We start from the raw sequence: 27,295 nt of genomic DNA on the forward strand, positions 1-27,295 counted from the left end.
CGGTAGGTGGTGATGACTAGCTGTCTTCCCTGTAGTCTTACACTGCAAAATTAGGGACAGCTAGCGCAGATAGCCCTTGTGCAGTTTTGCGCGAAATTCAAACCAAACCAATTATTAATGTGCAGCGCATAGTTACAACACGGATTTTTTTTAAACATAATAAGCACATCTTTTTTATGTTGTTGGAAATTTAACTTCTCAGCAGTAAGAAGAGCTAGGTTTGGCCTAATGGTTAGAACACTCGACTCGCAATTTATGGGTCGCGGATTCAAATCTCTTCACCGAAAACGCTTGCTCTTTCAGCCGTGAGGAGGCACTAACGTAATGACCAATCCCATTAATCGTGGGTAAAATACTAGATTAAGAGCTGGCGATAAGTGGCATCTTCCCTCTAGTCAGTCTTTCACTTCAAAATTAGGGACAGCCAGCGCAGATATCCCTCAAACAACGTCGATAGTTATGATATTTAAGGCGTAATCACGATATCGTCGTATTTTCAAAATGAATTACAAATAATCGCTGTAATATCTAAAACCTTTTACTTTGATCTTTATTTATGACAAGAAAAATATTTAAATAAAACGTTAATATCAATTCACGTTGCAATTTTGATGACACTGCTCATAACCGTTTTTACATTGTCTTTCGGAGAGTGAAACAAACAACAGATGGCATCACATTGCTAGGACTATGATAAACGTTGTTTTATTTATATTTTATTGTTATATATATCTAAATTTCGTTTGGTTGTCATCCACACATACTATTTCTATTTACAACAAACAAATGAAATCATCAACAAAATCTTTTACTCCAGATCTCGTTTCTTTGAGTTTCATGTGTGCGTTGCGATTTGTCACCCATATTTTAAAGCTACAGCTCCAAACCTAATGCAGTAAGTAAAGAATTAAACCTTTATTGAACATTCATGATTCAGTACTGACTCCTACCTATATAAAATACGAGTGGCCCTATGCTTGAGCTATGTGATCTCTTCAAATATTTCCCACACTCTAAGCTATGGTTGTGTAATGAGAGTAACAATCAATCCTTTAGAATGGATAGTAAGGAGCTGCTCATTGATTGTATTTCCTCTGGTCAGCAGATCAAAATATGGAACGATTACAGATAATCATAGCATCATTGTCGTGAATATGAAATACTGAATTTTCAATACACTTTTAAAACCATAGATGGCAGTTTAAAACATGTACCATAATGCTTCAAATAGGTAATACCCTTCTCCTCCTTGTAAATGTGGCTTTAAACAGTCATGCTTTGATACATAAAGTTGGTAGGGAGGTTAATACGATTTATTAATACTTGCTTAGTCCCCAGTTATTTAAAGTATCGGCTTCATGCTGAAAGGCAACAATTTATAGACTCGTGTTGGTACACAAATGTTCATCGTAAACGTGTTGAAATCTATTCTTATAGAGCTGTAACATAAGAGGATGAATCGTAGTGAACTTAATGCACTGCATTACTTGTATAAGCTATGCCACATGTGGTATACTGTCTGAAACATTCTCACTAATATTTGCACAAACATGCTGAGCTGGTGCATGTTCAAAGTAAACAAACCTGTTTGTGCAATTCAAATGAGAAATCTGGCTCTCTATCTTGTCATGCTTATTCCTATTCGTATGAATAACTTAATGGTGTATTTCATCTGTTTGTTCGTCTATCCATTTATTATTCTCTCTTTCTATTGATCTTTCTAGCTACCTGTTACATCCACATGTTCGTCTCCATGTTATTATCGCCTCTTTCATATGCTCTTCTAGATTCTGTACTATCATAAATTTCCTTCTGTATTTTATCTTCTTGTTCCTCACCTCTTGCGTTTTGAATTCTGTTCATTGCATCGCTGAAACATCTGGGAAAGTATATATCGTTTGTTTAACTTAACTTAATTTGAGCAGGTTTGAAGGAAGTTATTTTAGTCTTACTGAATATCATTTACGTACATGTTGACGATCGACGTTGGATCTCTTTCTCGGATTAGTAGCTTGAAAGAAATTTATAACTACAAAAAATATTTATCTTCCAAACTTATTGCTTTTGGTATTATTATTACAAAACATAAATATATTTGGAGTTACGTTTGAGTTGTGGTTTCATACATACATGAATATAATATAGAAATATATGTTTTTAGTCTTTCTTTTCTCAATAAACAGGACTATCTGTGATATAGTAACATCTGATACGATAATTCGTTCCCTCGAATTTATCTTTGTGGTATAATCTTATCATTAACTAACATTGCACAGAAATTCTAATGAAACAACCGTACAATAGTCTCACTTTCCTTGCAGGTAATAACCAATTAATCCTTGGTTATAAGCTACGTATTATATCAAGGTATGTTTAGTGAAATAATATTTAGAGCTGTGTTTACCAACATTTTCTATTTCTGTTTTAGTAAAGCCGTATTTTATCAAGGAACCAGAAGATATTTTGGCACTGTCTGGTCAAAATGTAGACTTTGCCTGTCTTGTGGACGGTGATCCTACACCCTCAGTTACCTGGCGCAGAAGAGATGGGAAAATGCCTATAGGAAGGTTGGTATGGGTTTTCGACTGTTTTATTAAAAGCTTGAGGACTAATAATGTTAAAATCCAGGATTTAATACTTGCGATGAGCACAGTGCTGATGATCAATTGTCTGGCTTTGCACTTATAAAAATGACAATAAATACTCAATAATTTGCTAATGGAGTGCTGTGAATGAATATGTTTATTGTCAAACAGCAAATTTACATTTTGAAGTTTGGTAATCTGTATATGCATGTATCTGGTATATATCAGTGCTTATTCATATCTTAATTTCTATTGAAATTACTTGCTTTTATTTGTTTTTTGTCCCTCCTTGGTTCTTACTTATGGGATACCTTAGTTAACATTGCAAAAAGAGGCCTCTTCTCCTGTACTTCTGATTTTATTTAATTTTGGTTTCTAAAATATTCTGAGTACTTATTTTTGTATTTCATCGTAGAAATTTCAGTTGACATTAAGTGGTTGACCTGTACCAGAAGAAGATGGGTTCCGATTAACATTCGTTAGTTTAATGTCACTCATTCGGCTCACATATTTTTGTTTGGCAGTTTAAAATATTATGTAATAGTTATTGTTATTTGTTATTAAGCTCAAAACTATACAAAAGGATATCTGTGCTCCACCAACCACAGGTATCGAAACCGGTTTTAAGCGTTATAAGTCCGCAGGCATACAGTTATGTGACGGGGGGGACGATTATTATTTAAATATTGTTCTTTTGAAATTGCACCTTAATTAGGCAACTATACAGGATTAATTTTCGAGGGCATGTCATTGATTATAGTTTGCATAACATTGTACGAAGACAAAGCTATATCTCTTCAATATTTGGTTTAGATACTAAAAGCTAGGCCCGGCATGGCTAGTTGGGTTAAGGCGTTCGACACGTAATTCGTAAACTAAAAGCTAATTTTTGAATTTCGTGCAAAACTACTCGAGGGCTAGTCGTCCCTAATTTAGCAGTGAAAGACTAGAGGGAAGGCAGCTAGTCATCACTACCCACCGCCAACTCTTGGGCTACTGTTTTACCAATGAGTAGTAAGATTGACCGTCACCTTATAACGCCCCCACGGCTGAAAGGGCGACCATGTTTGGCGTGACGAGGATTCGAACCCGCGACTCTCAGATCACGAGTCAAACGCCTTAACCCACCTGGCCATGTCGGGCATTGATTTGATACCCATACCAGCCGTTCTAAGATACGGAGTCTTACATTTATTTAGCGTTCGACAAATCTACTCTTGTAGATTTCATTATATTAAGTTGATGCAGTATTTAGAATTTTAATACAATAGTTAATGTACCTAACTATGCCATTTTGAAGTAGTGAATCGGCTTCAATCAAAGGAACTATAATATTTGTATATTATCATATAAAATATAAAATGTCATCACACGATATGACTAAGCATGCCTTTAGCGCCATCTCTTGCTTTATTTTATCATAGTCAGCGAAGACTTTAAATTTTTGTTAGAAGAAAACATCTATGTTTTGAACTTATATTTATAATTCTGTAGAGAACTATATTACGGAAACAAATGTTATAAAATAATTTTACAAGTCTGTCGTTACTCTTAATTATTTTAATAAAATCTTCCAACTATTATTTGATTTCTACACTGGCACTTTTAGTAATATATGTTATATACGAACTGGAATATTTGTTTGGAATATAATTTACTATATACCAGTAATTACGGGGTAATGTTTTAAAATTGGAGGAAACTTCAAGTTAGACTAAAATTTTCCATTCATAAGTAGAATATTATTCGGGATTCAAATATAAGAATGAGTTAATTTCAACAACTTGAGGTATTTATTTTATTCATAAAATATTAGTCTGTTTGATTCTACCCAGAATATCCTCTTGTTCTTTAAGATCTATATTGAACGTAAATTTGTTACACACCTGATAAACTAAAATGAATAGTTGATAGATTATGCTAATCATATTGAAAATTTTACAGTGGTGTTCATATAGAAAGCTGTTCGTTGAAATATGAAATCTATTTGATGTAGATTGCTATTTTTTGTTAGCATTTAAACAGTTGACTAGACTCAATGTTTTAAAAGCGTAATGTTTTCTCTTGGTTATATTTCTAGAGCTCAGATTCAAGAAAACAAAAGTCTAAGAATCACACAGGTTAGAACAGAAGATGAAGGGCTTTACATTTGTGAAGCTGAGAATGCCGTTGGCACGGCATCAGGATCAGCAACTCTCACAGTTCATTGTAAGTGGGGTGTATTTAAATAGTAGGTAAATAAAATACTATACTTTAGAAACAACCTATGGAAAGTGGTGCTCCAAATATATGGTAATAATGCAATTGTGAAAGGTTAGTCCTACATAGATTATGTTGTTTTAAATTATCGTTATGCAGCACAGTTTTCATTGTAGGAGGCTTTTGTACAATACAAAAAAGTCTGATATTTCTTGCTTTCTAGAATTCATCCACTTTTGAGTACCATTTTGAGATGTCTGAGTGATATGGCATGCATTTACGTTTATACTTGCATCTCTTAACGTAACTGACATGTTGACTTGGATATGTAGCTAATTGTTTAGTTTTCATATCTTACTGGCACTCAGTCATAAAATAAGATAGCTATTTCTTTTGGTTTAGTGATATCAGCATGCTAAAATAGTAGAATTGGTGTAAAATATTCTATCGTTTAATGGGTTCTATTTGGATTATTTGGCAAAAATAATGTCAGATACAGTCCACATACCGATAGCAAACTAACTCAATTGTTCTTTAACATTTGCTGCAGTAACTATCAAATATAAAACTTTTCAACATATACCTCTGTAAATAATATTAATAACATTTAACAGAAATTTCATTGATAAATGGTAAAAATGCCTAAGTCACAATTAAACTGACCTAATTTTTTATCTAATTGTTCGAGTAACTGAATAGATACAATAAATGTCAATGAACCACTTTTCTGACAATGAACTTTTAGAGTCATTAAATTCTCAATGAATCATCAAACACTAATTAACTGTATTTAAAATATATTCATACTTTTTCATATTCCACAAAAAATTCTAGATTATTACATAATCATGAACTTTATAGGCACTTTTAAGACTACTTTTATGAACTTCCTACATATAGTCATCATCATGACTTCCAACTTCCTCTAGCAAACAACTAAGTTATAAAGTTGAAACTATAGCCTAGTAAGCAAAATTCATCTTGACATTTTTCTCAACTCTCTGGATGGTTGGTTTATCATTATAGTTATAATCAGGAAACACCATGAAATATTTTCATGACGTATCTGTATCATGTTGAAATGTTGTGATATCAAGATAATAATTTTTTCACACTTTGATGTACAGCTTAACCAAATATGTTTTATCTTTAGCTAGAATAATATTTTGCATCTCTCCTAGCAGTACAAACTATAGCTCATTCCACAAATAATTTTGCAGTAGGAATCAAGTATGCTTTCAGTTGTTGCTTAATCTTGTAAAATATTAAATCTGTACTGTCATTATCTTTTTAGAAAACTTGTTGAATAAATTTTATAACAATAAACATTTTTTCTTAAAGAAGTAATTTTTTTATTTTAAAATCTTCATTGTCTTCTTTTTTCACTTGAAGACTTGTTCAACAATAAGGAGCTTTAAAATTTTTAATGATCTAGCTCGACCATCTTTTGTTGTGAAGCCTAAAAATCAACGGGTTGGTCTAAATGGGATAGCAAAATATGAATGTGTGGCCTCTGGAAACCCACCTCCTTCTGTATTTTGGACAAAAGAAGGCAACCAGGTAACAGGCAGTTATTGATTATTTATTTGGCTCATGCAAAAAAACATATTAGCCACAGGTTAAAAAGTATAAGATATTAACTTTATTTACTACTGTTAAAGCTTATATTAAATAATAGCACAGCATTTGAAATGTGTTCATTTATAAGCTCTTAGATGGACTTATAAGAGTTCAAGTACCACTATGAGTGATTGCAAATATGATTTTGACTTTGAAACCCTCTTTTTTTGGACTTTAGGCACTGATGTTTCCTGGTAACTCTTATGGCAGATTTTCTGTCACCTCACTTGGAACTCTTATTATTTCTGGTGTCATCAAAGAAGATAAGGGCTATTATGTATGCTCAGCTTTATCTGTTGTGGCATCAACAATGACAAAAGCTCATCTGGATGTCACTGGTAATTTAGTAGTATTAAACATTGTATGAATTACCTCAAAATCAAATACAAGATATATCAAAACATTTTCTGTTCTAGAAGTTTAATCCCCTTATATATAAGAACAATAGGTAAGAACACAACAAATATCTTACTGAAGAATATCAGGTCCAGTCAATAGTTTTCCATCTTTTGATACAGAATCATGAAGTCTCTTCCTGTAAAATTTCATAGTGTATTATAATCTTAATCTGCAGATAATCTACATATTATAATAAATAAATACACAACTGATGTTTCACAAACATGAAGGAAAGGTACTACTTTCTCTTTTGAGAAAAGACCTCTTAACAAGCAAGAAGTAATATTCAATAACACAAAAAGTACTGAATTCTTATGTTAATATTTTATTACAATACTAAATGTAAAATCACATTTTGAAAATCAAGTATCAGTAAGGCGTTTTTGCTATAAAATTCAGTGTACTTATTCAAGCATTATTTTAATAGATTCATTTTGAACTTACTTTTAATTTGAATATTGTGATAATTACAGCTATAGCAGATCTACCTCCTCCAATCATTCGGTTAGGGCCTGCCAATCAAACCCTGCCCCAGAATACCATGGCTATGTTGCCATGTGAAGCTGAAGGAATTCCAGGTCCAAACATCCAGTGGTTTTTTAACTCAGCTTCTGTGGATGTTAACAATCCAAGATTTTCTATTCTAGACAGTGGAACCCTACAAATTGATGGTTAGTGTTACATAAATATCTTATTCATATTTTCTTAACTGATATTTCCTTGTGATGAATAAGATAAAAAAAAACACTGAAAATAAATGTGAAACTCAATTTATCATTCAATCACCACTTGTCATTGAGTTATTTCAGTTTCAGGAAATTCGACCCTTATTGGCAACCCTAGACAGGGGCAAATCAAAATAATAAAACAAGGCTTTATATAAAATTTCTATAAACTTCAATTTGAAACAAAAGAAGTTAATTTCAACTTTATGTTGTTAAACATTTAACCCAGATTATACTAAGAAATTATTTCCCTGTGCAATTGTTTCCTTTATATTAAATCAAAGTATTTATAAATACAAAAAAAATCGTGTTTGACTGAGACAAATATTACATTGAAATTTTCTAAATGATAAAATTGTTTAACAAATAATAAAATTTCCTTTAGATTTACAACCACTAGATTCTGGGTTGTACACTTGTACTGCTTCCAGTGAAAGTGGAGAGACTTCATGGAGTGCTACCTTGTCCGTTGAATGTGAATAAAACATTTTTTCTCTTACTCTTCTATCTTCTACAGATATACTTGTGAAAAGGGATAATAGTAAAAGTTATATTCTAAATTACTTAATTAACATTAGTTATATTTATCTACTTTAATATAATTATAAAAAAATTTACCTTTGTGGACTTAGAAGTTGTATTTTATTATATTTTGTGCCAAACAAATAACATCTTGTGACACTGACATTTTAGAGAATATATTATATTAGTTTTAAAATATATAATGACTTATAATTAACACCAGTTTGGTTTAATATTTTTATGCATATGAAAGCTTAAATAAGTTTAAATATAAAAACATCATAAATATTTTATGACTCAGAAAATTAATATTTTTCCCATTAATTTGAAATTATCTGTTTAAATTAGTTTATAAATGTTTATACATAAAAAAATATTTCTAATATATAAATCTTAATAACCAATCAAAACTTCTTTTTGTTGCATTCTCAAATTTTAATTCAGCTGTCAAGTTTTAAATCTCTAATTCACATACTAGAATAAAATATCCATTTGTATATTACATTTTAGCTCCTCGGAATCCTAATGCTATTTTTCATCGAATGTTTGACCCATCTACTTTTCCTGGTCCTCCTGGTAAACCAACAGCAATCAATGTCACAGAAACATCTATCACACTGAGATGGCTAAGGAGTTCAAAACTTGGTGAATCACCACTTATTGGATATACTGGTTGGTACTTGTAGAAGTTTTCGCATTTTCACTCCACAATTTGTTTCTAGTTTAGGCATCATTAAACAGTAAAAGAAGAAAAAAATCATCAATTCATGTACACAGTTATTGTACCAGTGGCAGTATAGGAGCAAACATTAAAAATTCATGTATATCATCTTTCACAACTAGTGTTGTCATTAGGTTGTAACTGATAAGCTGTTTTTATTAACCTAGATTTACCGATAACACACAGTCTGTTGAATTTGTGCTATATATGATGTTTTTTTCTGAAATATTCAAGCAGGTTAATACACATTTGTAAAATAATAGATTTTACTTACGGCAGTTCAGTGATACTCTCCTTAAAAGTAGTTATTTCTAAAACTTTTATACAGAAAAACATTTTATAGAAGTTACATTTCAACTTATTATTTTTGTCTCTATACCCCTTTACTTGACCTTTTAATAACTAATGTTCTCTTATTAAACCATAATGGTAAATTATATATAATTCATAAAAAAAAACTTCAATATTTCAAATGATGTTAAGATAGTTTTGATTACTTTAAATATACTATCAAGAATCATTTATTTGATTACATCTTATTTAAGAATAAAATTTCTTTGTTCCAGTATGTGCATTACTAACTTGTGCCTAAATTGTGTATTTAACTTTTCATGCCACTTAATATGCTTCAATCTGTCCTAGTTGAATACTACAGTAGTGATTTGAAAAGAGGCTGGATGGTAGCAGCACATCGTGTGAAGAGAGAAAGTTTTGTTGTTCACAACTTACGACCAGATTCTCGCTACGTTTTCTTAGTTCGTGCAGAGAATTCTCATGGACTGAGTGTGCCAAGTGAGATTTCTGACGTTATTTGTACTCTTGGTAAGTTTGATACTGAACATAGACCATTTTTACATGTTAAGGTATTACCAGTTTTGAAATAAAATGTTAGTAAATAAATACTTATAATGAGCAGGATTTTACCTATTTTTAGCTTAAGTTGTTGCTATATGAATTGAAATATCAAATTGAATTATGACTTTGACCTTGGTTAATGATGTAACAGTAATTTTTGAACTGGCATGCAAGAATTTCTAACAAACTACTCTGAAAGTAAACTTTCCTGGTTGTTGCTGTTTTAAACTCTGTACTGTGTTTGAGTGATTAGTTTATCATCATCATTTCTTGTGATTTCAACTCACTTTAGTTTTTATTCTGTCTTTTCTTATCCATTTGTGGACTGAAGATGAAGTGTCATATCTATGTTTATGGTTTGATGCATGTTTTGCTGGTGTTTTTGTACCTTTTAGATTTAAGCTAAAATACATTACTGTAGTACTTTTATTGTAAATGGTGATCCATATCTTCTTCCACATGAAGAACTATTAATCTTGTTGTTAATATATGTATTATGCTCTGGTTGATTTCCTGTCAGGCTTACCATCACATATTTTACCTGAATATGATCTTGAAGAAGCCCGTTATTACCTCAGTACCAGCATAGTCAAGTTGAAAGATGCTCGAGCCATAAGCTCAACAGCTGTGAAGCTTGTGTGGGAGGTTAGTGAAGAGTCAGAAGTTTCTTCAACTGAAACCTTAAATTACAATACCTTACTTATTTAAAAATGTGTTTAACTTGGTGAAAAACATTGTATCTTAGTATCTCTCATATAGTATCAACTTTAACATTACTGAGAATTTGTTTTCAATCTGAAGATAAGAGGAAATATGTAGGAAACTAAAGGTTTAACTTTTTTTTTTATCATTCATTTTATATTATAAAGGCACAAAGTTACATATTCAGTAAACAGAGACTTAACAGAAATTTTATTTGAAAAACTTAATGACAGAAATAAAAAAGATAAGCATCATAAAATACCTCACAAATTAAAATGTAACTTGTCAGCATTTTCCACAGATTCAAGGTAACCTGGGTTACATTGAAGGATTCTACATACGGTTTCGTGACTCTAGCGGTAGATCACAAAAATACAACATGGTCACAGTTTTGAATGGTGCTGCAACCTCATATGTACTGACTGGCCTCAGAAAGTTCACCAAATATGAATTCTTTCTTGTTCCGTTCTATAAAAGTGTAGAAGGTCCACCAAGCAACTCACGTAACGCCCAAACTCTAGAAGATGGTAAGCATTAAGTTAATCTACAGTAATAATATGTAACTGTGTTAAAACATAATAAAATTCCCAACCATATGAATGCATCATATCCCATATCTTTATTGCTGTGACTGCCAGAATTTGAAATTAAGATAAAATATTTTCCGATTTCTTCTACTGATTTCTTTTATAAATTAAAAAGTTTAAAAATAGTAGCACAGTAATACTTAAAACTAAGTAATTTTTTATGGTTGTTTTGGAATTTTCAGAAAATAATACATATTTAATGTTGCACATGTTTACTTCATCTTCATTAGAAATATCAAATTAAATTTCACAAAATGGTTTTCATACTTTTAATGTTTTGACTAAATATTAAAATATACATTCAGGATAACACACAGTTCTAAGACTGGTGGAGGCAGGTTAATAATACCTGTTGCAGAGATGTAGAAGACAAATTAAAATTGGAGGGCAAAGCAAGAGAAAGCAAGAGAATGTGTACCACAGATGCAGCCATTGTGGCAAGAGTCCAGTATTTGCTTTAGGGCCCTGGAAACTCTTAGATTCTGGATTAAATTTTATGCATTCTCCTGCTTTTTCTTAGAATAACGTTACTCATTTTGATGCACTTGTACAAGTGTAGGTTAAAAGGTGGCAGGTTTCCCATTTTCTACATCATTGTTTTGATAATTTAAAAAGAACCATATATAAATGTACCATGTATATTTTTGGAATTGCTCTGTTTAAAGTCTACAAAAGTCTCATTTTCTGGGTGACACCCCAATCCTCCTAGAATTACTATGTTTCAGTCACATGTTTTTAGTATATCGTGTAAGTTTTTCTTCCTTCACTTGCATAAGTAAACAAAATCATGCACTACCATGATATTTCCAAGGCTTATTTTATCATGCTTTTTTTAAATCATGTTTATATTTTACTGACTGAATTCAGTTTTTCTTGTTGCAGTAATTGGTTAGGACATTAATAACCTTGTAAGAACATGTTGTGATATCAATTATGCCCATTTTCAACATCTATAAGGGCAAAAACTAGAAAATCATGGTTGTTGGTAACTTTTGCATTACCCTATATAGTTTTTTACCCTTACAGTTTTTTGTCATTGAGCAATTAAATTATCTAACTTTATTTTGCTGTAGTTCATCTTAATGTCTTTAATATGAGTTATAGTAAACTATATATATTTTCAACATTATATGGCGTTTTTCAATTTACAAGAATATTTGTTTTTAATTTAGTTGTGTATTGAGATGCATTTGACAGTCACAAGATATTGAATGTTATTGAACTTATGTCTTCATTATTGTATAACAGTTGTAACAAAATTATTGATTCCTTTATGATCACCTTTAACCCTAAATTTCTGTATTTTTGTCACATTTATAGTGCCATCTGCACCACCAGACAATCTTAATGTAAAATTAAAAAATTTGACAGTGGCTGTAATATCCTGGTCATCTCCTCCACCTCAACATAGAAATGGAGTTTTACAAGGCTACAATGTAAGTAGAAATTTATTGGGATACGAGCTGGAATGCTTGTCCCATGGACAAAAGTTGTATACATTCATTATTAATAAAAGTACATGAAAAGTTGATTCCTTGTATGAAACTGTAAAATATGCTCATAAAAACTGCAAAACACAAAATGTTAAACTGCAAAGTTATATGTTTTCTCAGTGTGTACCGAACAAACCTTCATGCCAAATTTGGTGAAGATCTCTCTACAGGAAGCAAATTAGTGGTTGTATAAAATGCCCATAAATATCACAAAATGCAAAACTTAAAATTTGTATGTACTCTTGCATGAATCTAAGGAGCATTCATACCAGTTTTGATGAAGCTCCATTCACACCCTACACAGTATTTATACCTAGACAGACAATAGACAGTACTATCATATTTATATAGATACAGCTTATACATAATAAGATCATTATAAAGCTGTGTTAAAATGTTTGTTATCTTAGATATAGTCCTGTGATACACAGTCGTGTACAAAGTGTCTCCTACAGTTGAAAAAATAACAGTTTGAATATGTGTTTGCAATGTACTGGTCATTTACACTATTTATGCAACAAGATATTAAAAAACTATTTTTTGTTCAGTATTATGGCGTTGGCAGTGTACTGTAGAATGGCAAATTCCTAGTTTTGAAAGCATAAAAATATATCCTTATTCTTCAGTTTTATATGTATTGATTAATAACAGAGCAAGCCTGACTATTGTTAAGTTTGACTGAAGGCATTTATGTAATGGAAGACAAATATCATGTTTAGAAAGCAAATAGAAAGCTTTCTAATCAATATTTGTATGAGCTTAGGATTTCAAAATGACTTTTGTAATACAGCACATAAACCCTTTCACTGTATAATTAACTTTGAGGATGGTTCCCAAAAATTGTCAATTATCCACGTAAAGTGCCTTATTTCAGCAAATTTGAAAGACTATGACATATCAGCATGCAAGAGGATATATGCTATAAATCCTGCATGTTACTGATAAGTATAACAAATGTAACACGTTAGTAAGTCACTTATAAATCAATAAAATCAGCTCCAAAACACAGAATTAAAATTTAAGTACACACTACCACATGGTCAATCTGCTGAGGTATAGAAACAATTGTAAAACACAGATGGCACTGTGCACACAGGTTTGGTGATCGTTTCAAGTAAAGTGGATATTCCTGGATGTTGGAGAAGAGGGAAATGTTTTTTGGTAACCATGGGGTACATTTGAATTTTGCTGTCAGTGGATATAAATGTTTGTTCGGATATATTCAAACAGCTTAACAAAACAGTTAAAACAGAATGTATAATTTGATATTTTCAATATTATACTTGTCTTATTGTTATGGGAACATGCTTAATGTTATTCAACATGAATCCTGACCATGTTCAAACTCATAGTAAATTTAACAAAAACTGTATTTATGAGAAATTAAATCTTCCAAACTTTGGTGTGCTTTCATGATACAAACATTACACATTGAGGCAAAGCAGTTAAAATTATAAGAACAATCATAGATGACAGAACTATAACTTTGAAAGAAATGTTTACTTGAAAGTTAGGTCTGAGTTAACTAATGTAAATATTGGTGAACCTTTATTAAGCTCACAAAATGATCTGTTTTCTCAACTATGTTAAATGTTTTTCATACTTTGGAGAGCATATAATATACATATAGAGATAAGGAAATTAAAGTATGAGAGAAATTCAGGGGAAACTAGATTTTTTTCTTCATGTAACTTAAATATAGATTATAACTGATACTGTAATAGGTCAACATTTGTATATACTACCATAAAATATTTAGTGCATTACAATACTTCCAGGTCTTGGTCACTTATTGACTGCAATTGGAAAGCTCAGATGCACAGATCCAACCACATTTGATATGCATATATAGTTCTAAACTGTTACCAATAATTTTAATCTTTCTTGGTCTTCAAGAAAAATAAGTGTGACTGCTAATGAATGTAGAGTGATTGCTTACAATTGAATTGATAACACAACACCTGCATGCTACTTAATTTTTTGCTGAAACTCAAGGAATGGTAGAAAACATCATGATATTAAATGTAAACTATGCTAAGAGATTCCTAGTTGTCTAAAACCTTAACACCATTGGTGTATGTTTGTTACTTGTAACTATTGTGGTTTATATACAAAAAAATAAAACCACTCCTGTATGTGAATTTAATCAGATAAGAAGGCCTAGTATTTTTATTTAATTACTGAGCACTCCCCATCTCATGAGCTATACACCAATAATGAGCTTTGAAAGGTCTTTTTACTATAATTCTTATAATTTGTAACCAGTTGCAATGTTTTCATTAATTAATTAATTATTATATCTCCAATTAAAAATGAAAACAAAAGTATCCATGTTTTTTAAATGTTCACTAGAATATATACTTTTTGAACATACTTACAGTTTTATTCTTTAAAAACTGTGACAATTCCCATATTCACATTATACAGGGTGTTTGGAAAGTCACTGTGCAGTTTTGTAATTATATTTTATTCAGTCTATTTCAAGCCAGCAACTGATAGCGGTGTTTAGAAACAAAATAAGAAGGATCCAGGCTTGTATTGATGCCAATGGGGGTCACTTTCAACATTGTTTATAATTGTCGTTCATATTTACCTCCTGTATTCTATACTGAAACATGTCTGTTAATAAATATATAAGTGCACAGTGACTTTCGGAACACCCTGTACTAGGATGGCACAACTTGCTTAATTAGCTTGCTTGTTCCCTGAAACTGTTTATGTCATGTAAACTAAACAAATAACATATGTATTGAGTGGTAGGAATACTGATCTATCATTCCACATTTCAAATAAATACAGATAACTTAATTCTCTTAATAACACTAACAGACACACAGCTGTCCAACTCTTATTCCTTCTGATATCTCTAATTAAATATTTATACATTTCATTTCAGTATACTAATGTCAGTTATTTACAATACTATAAATATTTCTTGCTAAAGAACAAGTTTGCATTAAACATATTGTGCAGGATTAAGCTTAACATCAGTCATTGTTGTATGACTGACTGTTGAGTTACAAAATCATATGTTATCTTGCAATACTGTAACAGACAAAATAAACATTGCTGCAATCAGGGCAAACAAAAAACAAACTTATTAAACATTGACAACCACAGAAATCCAAAACAGTTGGAATGTAAAGTTTATCACTTATCAAAAACACAGTTAATAAATCAGTGCCTAGCCAGGATTTGATACTAGTGTTAATAAAAAAAAAAAATACAATATATACATACATATCAAAGTTAATTATTATTTTATTAAATAAAAGAATCAGGAAGTAAAACCAAAAGAAAAAGAAATTTTTTTGAATTAAGTTTTTCTTTTCATTTTAAATTTAAATAAGTCCAAGATTAATAGCAATATCAAGCACTCAGCAATAGAACATTTTAATTATATCTTGTGAACTAACTTATTTAAGCATAAGGCAAGGTTTTTGTTTGGTGGTTAGATCATGAACTTACATCTCATGTGACTAACTAATTGACATAATGTTTCACAACAATATTAATATCTGTATGCCAGTGCTAGGGGAGACTTTTGTCAGTTTCATAATACATACATATTGAAATTCAACATTGTCTAGCTAGAAGATGAGTTAGCATTTTGATAAAACATTCTTAGTTTAACTAAATGATAGAAGGAATAATTGGTGAATAATACATAAAACCATAACAAAATAAAAGTAGAATTTGCTATTTCATACTACTGATGTAGACTTTTAAAGAGAAGAGTGTTCATATGGTAAGAATAAGTGGTTATTTGATTTATGTTTGATAGGGATAATGTATGATAGTTATGGATGATTATTAGCCAACAGATGCTTGCTTGACAAATACTGGTAGCTTGGTTTTTCACAAAGTATAAATTAATTTTAAAACGTCAAAGCACAATCTAGAAAAGTTTCTTCAAAACATACACAGGAAACTAAATAATACAGCTTCATCAGAGAAAGCTAATATAGATATTACATGTGAAATATCAAAATGGTAAAGATTAAATTACTACTTTCTTATGATTACAGCTGATGTGGACATTGGTAATGCTTATTCAAGGAAATTTTGAATGGATAATAAGTTGCATGTCAATTTACAGTCAGAGCATGGATAACTTATTTCTTGTATTTACTTAACTGCTATCTCAATATTGTAAAAAGACACATTTATTGAATTTCTTTGCAGATTCACATTCTGAAGAACACTTCTCAACTGCATTCAAATATTACCACCAATGGCAACACAACTTTAATTACTGTTTATAATCTCACAGCTGGCCATAAGTATAGTGTTAAAGCAGTGGCCTTTACGTCTGTTGGCAATGGACCTTTCAGTGCCCCTGTAGCATTAGTTATGGGTAAGCTGTCAAAAATCACAAGATAAAATGAATTTCAAAACTCTAATTTTACTCTTGAATATTATTTTGAACATTAATGTTCTTTTATTTTGAGTACTTATTCTTGGAAGAGCAAGTAATTAAACAATCTTATTCTAAGCAAAAAAAATGTGTAAAAATATTTTTATGTTTTTATTAACATTTGTTTTAATATATTTTTGCTAATTGGTTAGTTCTTATTCAGCTTTTGCAAGATTATATTTAAAACATGAAAAACAAATCATCATCTTTGTAGGATGTGTAACTACATTAAATAAATCATAATATTCATTAACCTTGTCCACATTTCAGACTCTAGCTATTTGAATGATCAACATGACAGTGGCCCAGCATCTACATCTCTTACCAGCTCTATCCATGATACACTGCAGCAGCCCTGGTTTATAGCTCTTATTGGTGGTATTTTGTGTCTACTTTTATCTATCTTCTTTATTGTTCTCTTTTTATGTCGTCGCATGGCTTGGAAGAAAGCTTTAGAAGCCCACCTCCCTGGTAAGTCAGAACATCTATTTTCATTTCCACTTGGTAAAAAAAGCATTAATTAATACATTAACTATGTGGTCATACCTTAATATAATAACATGTAATAAAATTAAAACATGTATAATTGGTTTCCATTGTTTAAATTTTTCCATCTAGAAACTCACACTAGACAAAATCAGTTTTACATGTATCATTCCTAACTTTAATGTTCATAATGTTTAAAATATCACTGTAAAAACATAAGGACCTATAGCTGAAAATTTAAGATAAAATTCTTTTTTAACCTATTTTAATTTGTTAATGTGTAGTAAGTAATGCAAATGTACTAAAGTGATATTTTATTTCGGAGTTGGTTTAATTAGAGTTTTTTCAACATTTTAATAGGCCTTCTTCAGGTCAAAGTGTCTTGGTTCATGTGATTTTGGTAAATATGTTGTTATTGCATGGTCTTGATAGAAAGCTGTATTTGGTTAACTTGTTATTATTGATTATAGTGTACAATCCTCAGAGAGAGTTATATACTTCTGTAATTCTGTAGTCAAGAAAATATGGCCAAGCACCCAACTATGATCATGCTACATACTAACAAACTTATGGTTTCTTTCTATATGTTACTAGTACCCCAATTTGACCCAGAGGTTTTACAATATCTTTAAATGCAAGATATATCCCTATCCTGAAGGCTCTAAAGTCGCTATCTGAAAATATCTTTTTGATCTGAATGTATGAACATTTTGCATTGTAAAGAGCCATTACAAACCCTTTAGAAAAACAATCAGTTCTTGATGGTATCACATTACCTATATAACACCAAACAGTGTCAAAATATACTTGTGATATATTACTTTATATCAGCTGTGGTAAATATCACTCTATCACTATGTAACAACAGGTACTGATCACAATAAGTTGCAACATAAACACAGACATTAATCACAACCAGTTCACAAAGGTAAAATAAACAGTGAAACAACATCAACATAGAATTATAAGCCTTGAAAGGTATAGGAAAATGTTCTAACGACAACAAAAACAACATTTACTGCTTCATAACATTTAATTTTTGTCTTTAAAGAGTGAATTTTTTACTGTCTGCTTCAATGTCTGTGTGTTACTGTTGGTGTTGGGATTTCAACATGAGGAACTTTCAGCAGTGATATTTTATGATGAAGAAATGTTTCCTTTATATGCTTAATGTAGTTTATTTTGTACTGTTATGTATTATGTAATTTAAGAACATGATTTATAGTATCAAATATATTGAATTATGCTCGAAGAATTAAGATTCTTGTAGCATTGTTATCACTTGCAGAGGTAAAAGAGTTTCAAAGGTTTCTTAAACTCCCTGGAGAATCCAGTGCACCATATTATTTTATTTAGGTAGGGATGAAATCAGTAAAAATGATAAATTAGACCATTTATAATATTTTTTATTATGTAGAATTAAAAAGCATTATGCACTCTAAATATGCATTTCTAAGTTTTGGGTCAGTCATTATATTTCCAGTATTATAAAATGCATCATACCAAAAGAAAAACAAAACAAAACAGATCATTCTACAAATAATTTAATTGATTTTCTGGACATGATGTTGTGGTACTGGTAGAGGAAAACATATGTAGATGTTACTCATAAATGGTAAACATCTTTGGAACCTAAACTGAGTAGAAAGAATCCTAAAAGTGTAAAATTTATTAGAAAATGATGCTCAGCCCCAGTCCCCTTAACTGGAACAGAAGAGGAACACTACATCCAATACTGACCCTCTCTTCATTTATGTTACTCACATTCTCCAAATGTGTGAAAATGAAGCTTTTTGATCCAACTCCAGATAAATCCTGTATCCATCATGAATTATTATCTTTAGATGCACTTTTTCTTATCAACCATAATTTTAAAGTTATAATATATCTGTTTGTTGAAGTGCTAATAAAGTGAAAATACTGCTTGTTTTTTTTCCAGTTGCAGCTCACAAAAATGAAGATGTGAGGTAAGAACTAATGGACTGTGCTTTCTTAAAATTTTATAAACATGGAAAATAAGTAATTCTAGGTGTAGTAAAAAGCACACCATGTGTGTACTTCATAAAATCATTTTTCACCTAAAGAAGCACTTTTTTAATCCAGAATATTAAATATTAATCTGATTGTCACTGAGTTTATCCACTGACTGAAATAACTTCTGATTAAACCACTTCTATACAATCTGTTGAGTGAATGAATGAAGCTATTATACTTCATATTCTTTATGAAGGAATTAATCACTTCAGTATTAGAATTAATTCAACATTTCCCACTTCCAAAATCAGTACTTCTGATTCACCTTTATTATCTGAATGACCATTCAGTTTGGTAGGTTTAAAAATGATGGCAGTTTTAAGAAAATGATGTACAATTAATTTTAATGTCTAAGCTTTTATTAATACCTTCATTAAATTTAATGTAACACATCAAGTATCATAGGTGACATTGTAAGTTCAAGTGGTGACATAATTGTAATGATCTTCACTTTGTAGTAACTCAGATGTAGCCTGTTTCAGTCTTAGCAGAGTTAATAGTTATTCAGTTTGTTTTAAAATTATTTCTTGAAATGTATATTTGTGCATGATGTCAATCTTCAATTCAGGACTCTATCAACAGATGGAATGAAGAATATTTGTGTTAGGATGCAAATGTTCTCAGCTTGAATGTCAGACTTCTTGGTTATCTTAGATATTAGTTGTGACACAATAATCCTATATTCAAAACTGAATGGATATCTTCATATTTTACAATCCTTGTATAAATTTTAGATTCATTATAGAATTAATAAAGAAACAACCATTACTTACAAATAGGATATCTATTTCACACACATATATTTCTGCTATACAAAGGTTCCAGTATAAAGTGATATAAATATTTGGAATATAAAACTTTTTGCAAATAATCCAGTTGTCTTTAATTTGCACTTTGGTAATGAATAGGGTATACATATTGTTTTCATACCCAAAATATCATCATCATGATATGTTACAACAAAAAAATCAAACTGGTATATGAGTGTAAAGAGAAACATTTTTTGTAATTTTTAATTTCAAAATTATTGGAAATTTTGTATTAAAATCATTAAGAGAAAAAATGTTTTTGGTTTTTTTATGTATATTTTTAGTTAATAAAATCTGATAATGAATTTTAACTTAATTAACAACATGACACTGCTATAAAAAACACATCCTGTGAAGTTTTATTACATAACTATAGTTTCTTCTGAATCAAATGTTTGAAATTGATCAGGCATCAGCAAAGTTTTTCTGCTAACACAAGTATATCTCTATTTTCTGGTATTGGGGTTTCTCTACTAATGCTGTTCTTATGCCTCTCAGAACTTCTTGGTTTCTTTTTCTGAATCTGTTTACTTTCTGGTGCTAACACTTGATGTAGGGCTGGGGTCAGTAACCATGAGGCTTTGTGGATTAACCATACTTGGCATCCTACTGATGGCAAAATTGGACAGAATATTAGTGAATCCAAACTTGTAAACAAAGAAACTTCAGCAAATGACCTCAACTATGCCAGGTAAAAAGAAAGTCACTGGATAGTAATTTGGGCTTTTATTTCTTTCTCTTACTTCATATTTATGCTTTTGGAAATAAAGTTTATGAATTTATTTTATTAAACTTGGTTTGTAAAGCATATTTTAGGATTGTGATTATAATCACAAATAATCAATGTATGTTCTTTGTTTTCTTTTATATCTGAAGGAATAAAAACATTTAGCTCTTTGACTACAATTGCAAGTTTTAACTTATTTTTAATACATGCATTAAAGATACTATATAATATATTTTCCTTTTGTAATTTCCATAGAGAACATATAAACATGACAAAATTTGTATAGTATAATAGTAAGAAAAAATTTTTGTTGTTAGTAAATGAATTGTAAGCATATCTTCAGTATCGATGTAACATGGCATTAAGTAAACAAAACAAAACGTGATACCAATATAACAACTTAACTAAACTGTTTCCTCGCCTTAATGTTATCATATTTAATCATACCTACAGAAGACCTCTTATTGTATCATCACAATAGTTTGTAATAAATGTTTGGTTTATTTAATTAAAAAGTGTTGTGACATGTCAACACTGTCTAAAGTTGCATGCTGTTCTGTATTTATATATTAAATTTAACACACCCTATTTAAAAATGTCGTAAATGCTTAACTTTTAATTACTTTTTGTTTCACATCATGCTAATCTCTAAAGCATAAACACAGACTTTGAAAATTTATTGCCAGTTTATGATTATATCTGCAACTTGAAGTTCTTGAAGTTTCTGATATTTTCTAGTATAAATTTTTGAGATATTTGATTCTTTACACATAGTTACATTGTAGATGTGAATATGTAATTGACTAATTCTGTAATGTTTTATGTATTTTTGCTGCAGTGTCTATTCATCACTTCAGTACGAAGTCAATGGTTCTGATTATGCTGAAGTAGATTCACACAGTATGACAACATTCTACAAGAAAGGAAACTCTTCTGTTCCCGCACCTTATGCAACAACAACATTAATTACCCCTTCGGCTTACAAGACCTGTACTGGATCAGTGAGTGACTTCTTTTGATCTGTTTGTATACAAAATAACATAAAATCTTTTATCAAATACCACAATTCTTTTTTTTAATCCATGAAGAATGCCATATTTGTAATCAAATAGAAATGGAATGCAGAATGAAGTCAGTGGTTATAATTAAGCCTAAATAGCATATCACATCTTTTGTGGGTTTTTTTGTTGTTGTTTTTAATTTCGTGCAAAGCTACACGAGGTCTATCTGTACTAGCCATCCCTAATTTTGCAGTGTAAAACTAGAGGGAAGGCAACTAATCATCACTGCCCACCACCAACTCTTGGGCTACTCTTTTACCAATGAATAGTAGGTTTGACTTTTACATTATAATGCCCCCACAACTGAAATGGTGAGCATGTTTGATGTGGAAGGGATTCAAACCTGCAACCCTCAGATTTCGAGTCAAGTACCTTAACCACCTGGCCATGCTGGGCCCATCTGTTGTGAAACTGAATAGAATTGTATTGTCTTAATATGCAACCTAGCTCTAAAAAAATCAAATTAATGGACATCTCCTGTCTTGTTTGTGAGATTGGTAATTGTTGTAAAAAAAAAGAATTACAAATAAGGATCCTAACCCTGAAATTACCAACTGGTTTATATATTGTTCATTACCAATAGACTTCACACACTGAGAAAGTTTCATTTTTGCTTGTTACTAAACTCATTAGAAAATACTTATCAAAGTAAACTACATACATGTAAAATTATCTTAACTTTTTTATGTAACTTATAGAGACAGCTCCATCAATAATTGGTTCCTCTCTTAATTGCAATACTGATGAATCCAACAAGCAATTCAGAGCATAAGTATTTATAGAAATGTTTCTATAAACCAGATGTAGTGTGTATATGGACCTGCAGTGGTAATTTTGCATTTAACATAACCAACCACAGTACAAGTTCTCATCTTGCCTTTTTTTCTGTTAATTTTTGAAGCAGGGAATCAGTTTCTAAATTTGGAATTAATGTGTGAAGCCTTAAGTTGGCTACTTCTATATACTTTATATGTAAAATCTCTCTAAAATAATTTGTAATTTCTATCTAAAAATAAAGAAAAAGTGATTAATTAATACTTAGACATAATTGTTTATAAGTGGCAGTGATTGATAGCCAGTTACCACAACCTTACCAAACAGGATTTATCGTATATTTACAAAACTGATATTTCATACTAGCTACTGATATACTAAAAATACTTGATTTCCCATATCTGTAAGTTTAAGTTTTTCTTTGTTACTTAGATTTGGAAAGACTGCTGCTGGCCAGATGCAAAATATACATTATTTATTACTATACATATAGACTGACTGGCTATTTTATTAGGACCATGTTTTTATAATATTATTTATTTGACTAGTAGATTGATCTTAGTGATTGCATGAGCTTATAGATGCAGAGATGCAATTGTATTGTAGTTAATCTACAAGATTATGATGTAAGACATGATAACAAAATCCATTCTAGCAGAAATATTGTTATCAAAGACCACTTCTTCAACTGGTCATTTAAAAACATCATTCATAAGGAAGTATTTTGGCTATTTGGAAACATTTATCACCATTGCCTGGTGGCAGGATACTTAAGCTTGTACATGCAGAGATGTCACCATATTGTAGCTAATCTACAAGATCATTATAGTGAAAGCCATTCTAGCTGAAGTTTTATTATCAAATATCATTCTGTCATTAGGAAATATGTTGACTATTTTGAAACATTTATCATCAGTTGCTGGTGACTGACTAAAGGAAGTGTATTGGGCTAATGTGAAATAGGTATCAAACTGTATTCCAATTAACCAAGTCTTCAGCAGTAGTATGGCAGCTAAAAAACAGTCCAAAAGCTTCTTTTCTGAGATATAAACAGGAAGGTGTGAATGACTTGAGGCATGCTTGAAACATAAACTGTGAAAAATGGATGACTGGAAACATAAGATGTATTATTATCAGTCATTATTTTGCCTTTGTTAGTAGAGTAAAAGTAAGAAACTTTTCATCTTTTTGCTTAACCTTGCATGCATTGTTCTAATGGTACAAGCTCCTGAAGGCAGTGTAGTGATGCAGATCTCCAACTGTAAAGGATGTTATTTTAGCAAAAGTTTAGTCTAGTGTGAGGAATGCTCTTATGGCAAGGGTTGAGTCTCTTGTTTGGGAACTTCTGGTATAAAGATGTTCTTATTACTGGACCTTTTGTTTAGGAAATGCTAGTCTAAGGAATGGCAAGGGTTGGGTCTCTTGTTTGGGAACTTCTGGTATAAAGATGTTCTTATTACTGGACCTTTTGTTTAGGAAATGCTAGTCTAAGGAGTGTTCTTATGGCAAGGGTTGGGTCTCTTGTTTGGGAACTTCTGGTATAAAGATGTTCTTATTACTGGACCTTTTGTTTAGGAAATGCTAGTCTAAGGAGTGTTCTTATGGCAAGGGTTGGGTCTCTTGTTTGGGAACTTCTGGTATAAAGATGTTCTTATTACTGGACCTTTTGTTTAGGAAATGCTAGTCTAAGGAGTGTTCTTATGGCAAGGGTTGAGTCTCTTGTTTGGGAACTTCTGGTATAAAGATGTTCTTATTACTGGACCTTTTGTTTAGGAAATGCTAGTCTAAGGAGTGTTCTTCTGGCAAGAGTTGGGTCTCTTGTTTTCTGTAGAAGAGTTGCAGATAATACCCAGAGCATATCTAGTTCCTACTAGCAATCACATTCACTTCATAGTGATTCGTTTCTGCTCTGATGGACACTGGATATTCCAAGACAACAATGTAACAATTTGTCATGTTCATATTCTGGAGAATTGGTTTGAAGAACATAACAGTGACTTCAGTCATGTACTGTGACCAAGGCAATCACCAAACCTTAAACTAATGTAGCATCTTTGGAATGAACTTGAATATTGCATTTTCCACAATAATCCATGAACCAATTTACAAACATACTGCTCAACATGTTGATTATATATATATATATAAAATCAAACAAAAAACCTTTTTGTATCTTATGGAACTAAGGATAATATTATAATCATTTTTATTGACACAGTGGCTAATATTATTATAGAAATAAAATAAAAATAGACCAATTCAGTAAAGGTGAGGTTTCTATAAAATTATAATCCAATCAGTATGTTAATAATTTATTACATATACTTGTGGTTTACAATTTCTGTTGCAATTCTCACAGATATTGGAAGATGTCAATACTTATAACTCTGAGTAAGTGTTCTCATAATTTATAGTTTTGAATTACATTAGATGTATTCAGTTTTCCATAATTGGTCATTAGAATTTGGTGCCAAACAAGTTTTTACTTCTCAGAATGTTTGGGCATGGAAACTTATTTTGAGTTTTTGAATCTAACAGAATTTTCTGATAAATGTTTCTTTTGGTTTGTAGTTTAAAGACCAACGAACCAGTGGAGCATCTGATGATGCCAGCAGAAAATCTGAAAGAATGGTTGATATTGAACCTTACAGAATGGGAGAAGGTAGTGATACTAAAGTGATAAAGTTTCCATATAGAAGTTTATAATGATGTATTTGAAAATATGCAAACTATCATTTAAGAACATAAATTTCATACACCATTGGCATGTTTTATAATTATATAACCATTTTTTTATCCTGTCTCTGTAAAGGAGTGTTTAAGCTTTCAACTAATTTCAAATCTCACACTGTGCTAATCTTATATTTTTAAGTAGTAATATGGAACATGTTAAAGCATACTGAAGTGATTAAACAGTCAAGAACTTATTTCCTAAACCTTTTTCACTAATGCATGATGTTTACATATGTAACAGACAGCAGTCCTACAAAACGTTGTAAATTGCAAGGGATCCTTTCAAATTATATCCCTAATGCATCAAATGAACAACAATTTTCTTGGCCTTACACATCACATAAGGTAGCATTGTCAGTGTATGACTAACTGAGTAATGCAGTATCAAGTTTTAATATTCTTCTTCACACTAACCAGCTTAATACTTTTGTTATTAAGTGTGAGTAAATGTTTTGTACAATATAAATTAGTGTACACACAAGAAGGTTTCTTTGAACTTCTTATTGTTTGTTTCATTTGAAGTCACATTCTTATAATTTATATAAACCTGATTGTTGTTATCCAGTAAATTACTAAATTTTGTTTTCTGTTATTACTGTTGTGAATTATATATATATATAAATTAATTTTCAAAATAATGTAACTTTGATGCATAACTCTAAATCTACAATAGTAAAATTTTCGTATTAAAAGTAGCTTTACAGATTAAATGTATTTAAGTTATACAATGTGATTTTGATATAAATGACATAAAATTTCATAAATATTTCCACAAGAAAATAACTTAGCAATTCTTTGCTGTATTAGATCACCTGATGGAACAACTTTTAGATCCTACAAAACAAGCAAGTCCTGCAAGTGAATCAGGAAGTTACACAACAGGTAAATATCTAATTTCTTAAGAGTATAACTGAGTTATTCTGAGTAATATACAAAATGTGTTGTACTTTACATCTGAGTCAAAACTATGCCTCTTTACCCTCTCTCTCGAATAATACCTTAACATCACATGAGAAGAACCACAAGACATGTTTGTACATAAGTGGAATACTTGTAAAGGAATGTGGTCAAAACCCAAAGATTTTATGGTAGAACCAACAGGAATATTCTTATGTTAACTATCCTTTTCCCATCACTTTATATTTCAGTAAATAATTAGTGTAATGACCTCCAGGGGAACAGCAGTATCTTTACTGACTGACAAAGCTAAGACCTTGGGTTCAATTCCTTGAGGTGGGTACAACAGAGAGCTAAATATGGCTTTGCTGTTAAACAGACAACACCTGTGGTAATTGTGAAATATGTAAAGTTAATTTTCAGTCACTAAGTATTATCAACACAATACCTTATTCAAGTTAATAAAGCCAGTTCTATTTTATCTCCATATCAATATACATTAAAAAGTCTATATCTTATGTGTGCCATCACTGATGCCAATGCCTCATTCATTAATGTAGGTATGTCATTTTTATTCAACATTATAGAGAAACCAATAAGTAAAGACTGTACATCCACCAAGGACTCAATTAAAATGAGCTTTGTTTAAGTTACTCTTCTGTTAAAAATTTTCCAAATTTCCTGAAGATTTGTTGTATGTGCCTGGATTATTTTGGGCAGTCTGCTGCCTACAATATGAAACAAAGGCTGTAAGGTTTAAAAATGCAGTAAGCCTAATATTATTTTATTGTAACAAATATAATTCTTCATGTACTATTCATGGACTTTGATAAAGTATTTATAGAAGATGATAACTATGGCTTTAGTGTAGTGCAAAGAAACTTTCTAAAGTGAAATTTAAACTGCAAAACAATAGTCCATGAGCAGGGATGTAATAAAAGATGGGACT

At 30.7% G+C, this 27,295-nt stretch overlaps 1 protein-coding gene across 20 annotated transcripts in view; it reads left to right on the forward strand.

The window, feature by feature from the left end:
* The window catches only part of LOC143236124 (roundabout homolog 1-like), a 230,007-nt gene that overhangs the window by 163,015 nt on the left and 39,697 nt on the right, over positions 1-27,295 (forward strand). For 10 of the 20 annotated variants that reach the window (XM_076474403.1, XM_076474396.1, XM_076474402.1 and 7 more), the window contains exons 4-21: positions 2,429-2,567; positions 4,666-4,793; positions 6,220-6,344; positions 6,583-6,742; positions 7,277-7,474; positions 7,914-8,003; positions 8,561-8,722; positions 9,414-9,593; positions 10,147-10,271; positions 10,618-10,855; positions 12,236-12,351; positions 16,594-16,765; positions 17,096-17,296; positions 19,251-19,278; positions 20,711-20,845; positions 21,720-21,882; positions 25,288-25,378; positions 26,257-26,331. In XM_076474403.1, the coding sequence (XP_076330518.1) occupies positions 2,429-2,567; positions 4,666-4,793; positions 6,220-6,344; positions 6,583-6,742; positions 7,277-7,474; positions 7,914-8,003; positions 8,561-8,722; positions 9,414-9,593; positions 10,147-10,271; positions 10,618-10,855; positions 12,236-12,351; positions 16,594-16,765; positions 17,096-17,296; positions 19,251-19,278; positions 20,711-20,845; positions 21,720-21,882; positions 25,288-25,378; positions 26,257-26,331 (2,526 nt within the window). The remainder of the gene's footprint in view (positions 1-2,428; positions 2,568-4,665; positions 4,794-6,219; positions 6,345-6,582; positions 6,743-7,276; positions 7,475-7,913; positions 8,004-8,560; positions 8,723-9,413; positions 9,594-10,146; positions 10,272-10,617; positions 10,856-12,235; positions 12,352-16,593; positions 16,766-17,095; positions 17,297-19,250; positions 19,279-20,710; positions 20,846-21,719; positions 21,883-25,287; positions 25,379-26,256; positions 26,332-27,295) is intronic. The other 10 variants (XM_076474408.1, XM_076474411.1, XM_076474412.1 and 7 more) reach the window with 3 other exon arrangements.

The sequence above is a fragment of the Tachypleus tridentatus genome, chromosome 13 (genome assembly GCF_004210375.1).
Source record: "Tachypleus tridentatus isolate NWPU-2018 chromosome 13, ASM421037v1, whole genome shotgun sequence".
Taxonomy (NCBI): Eukaryota; Metazoa; Arthropoda; class Merostomata; order Xiphosura; family Limulidae; genus Tachypleus; species Tachypleus tridentatus.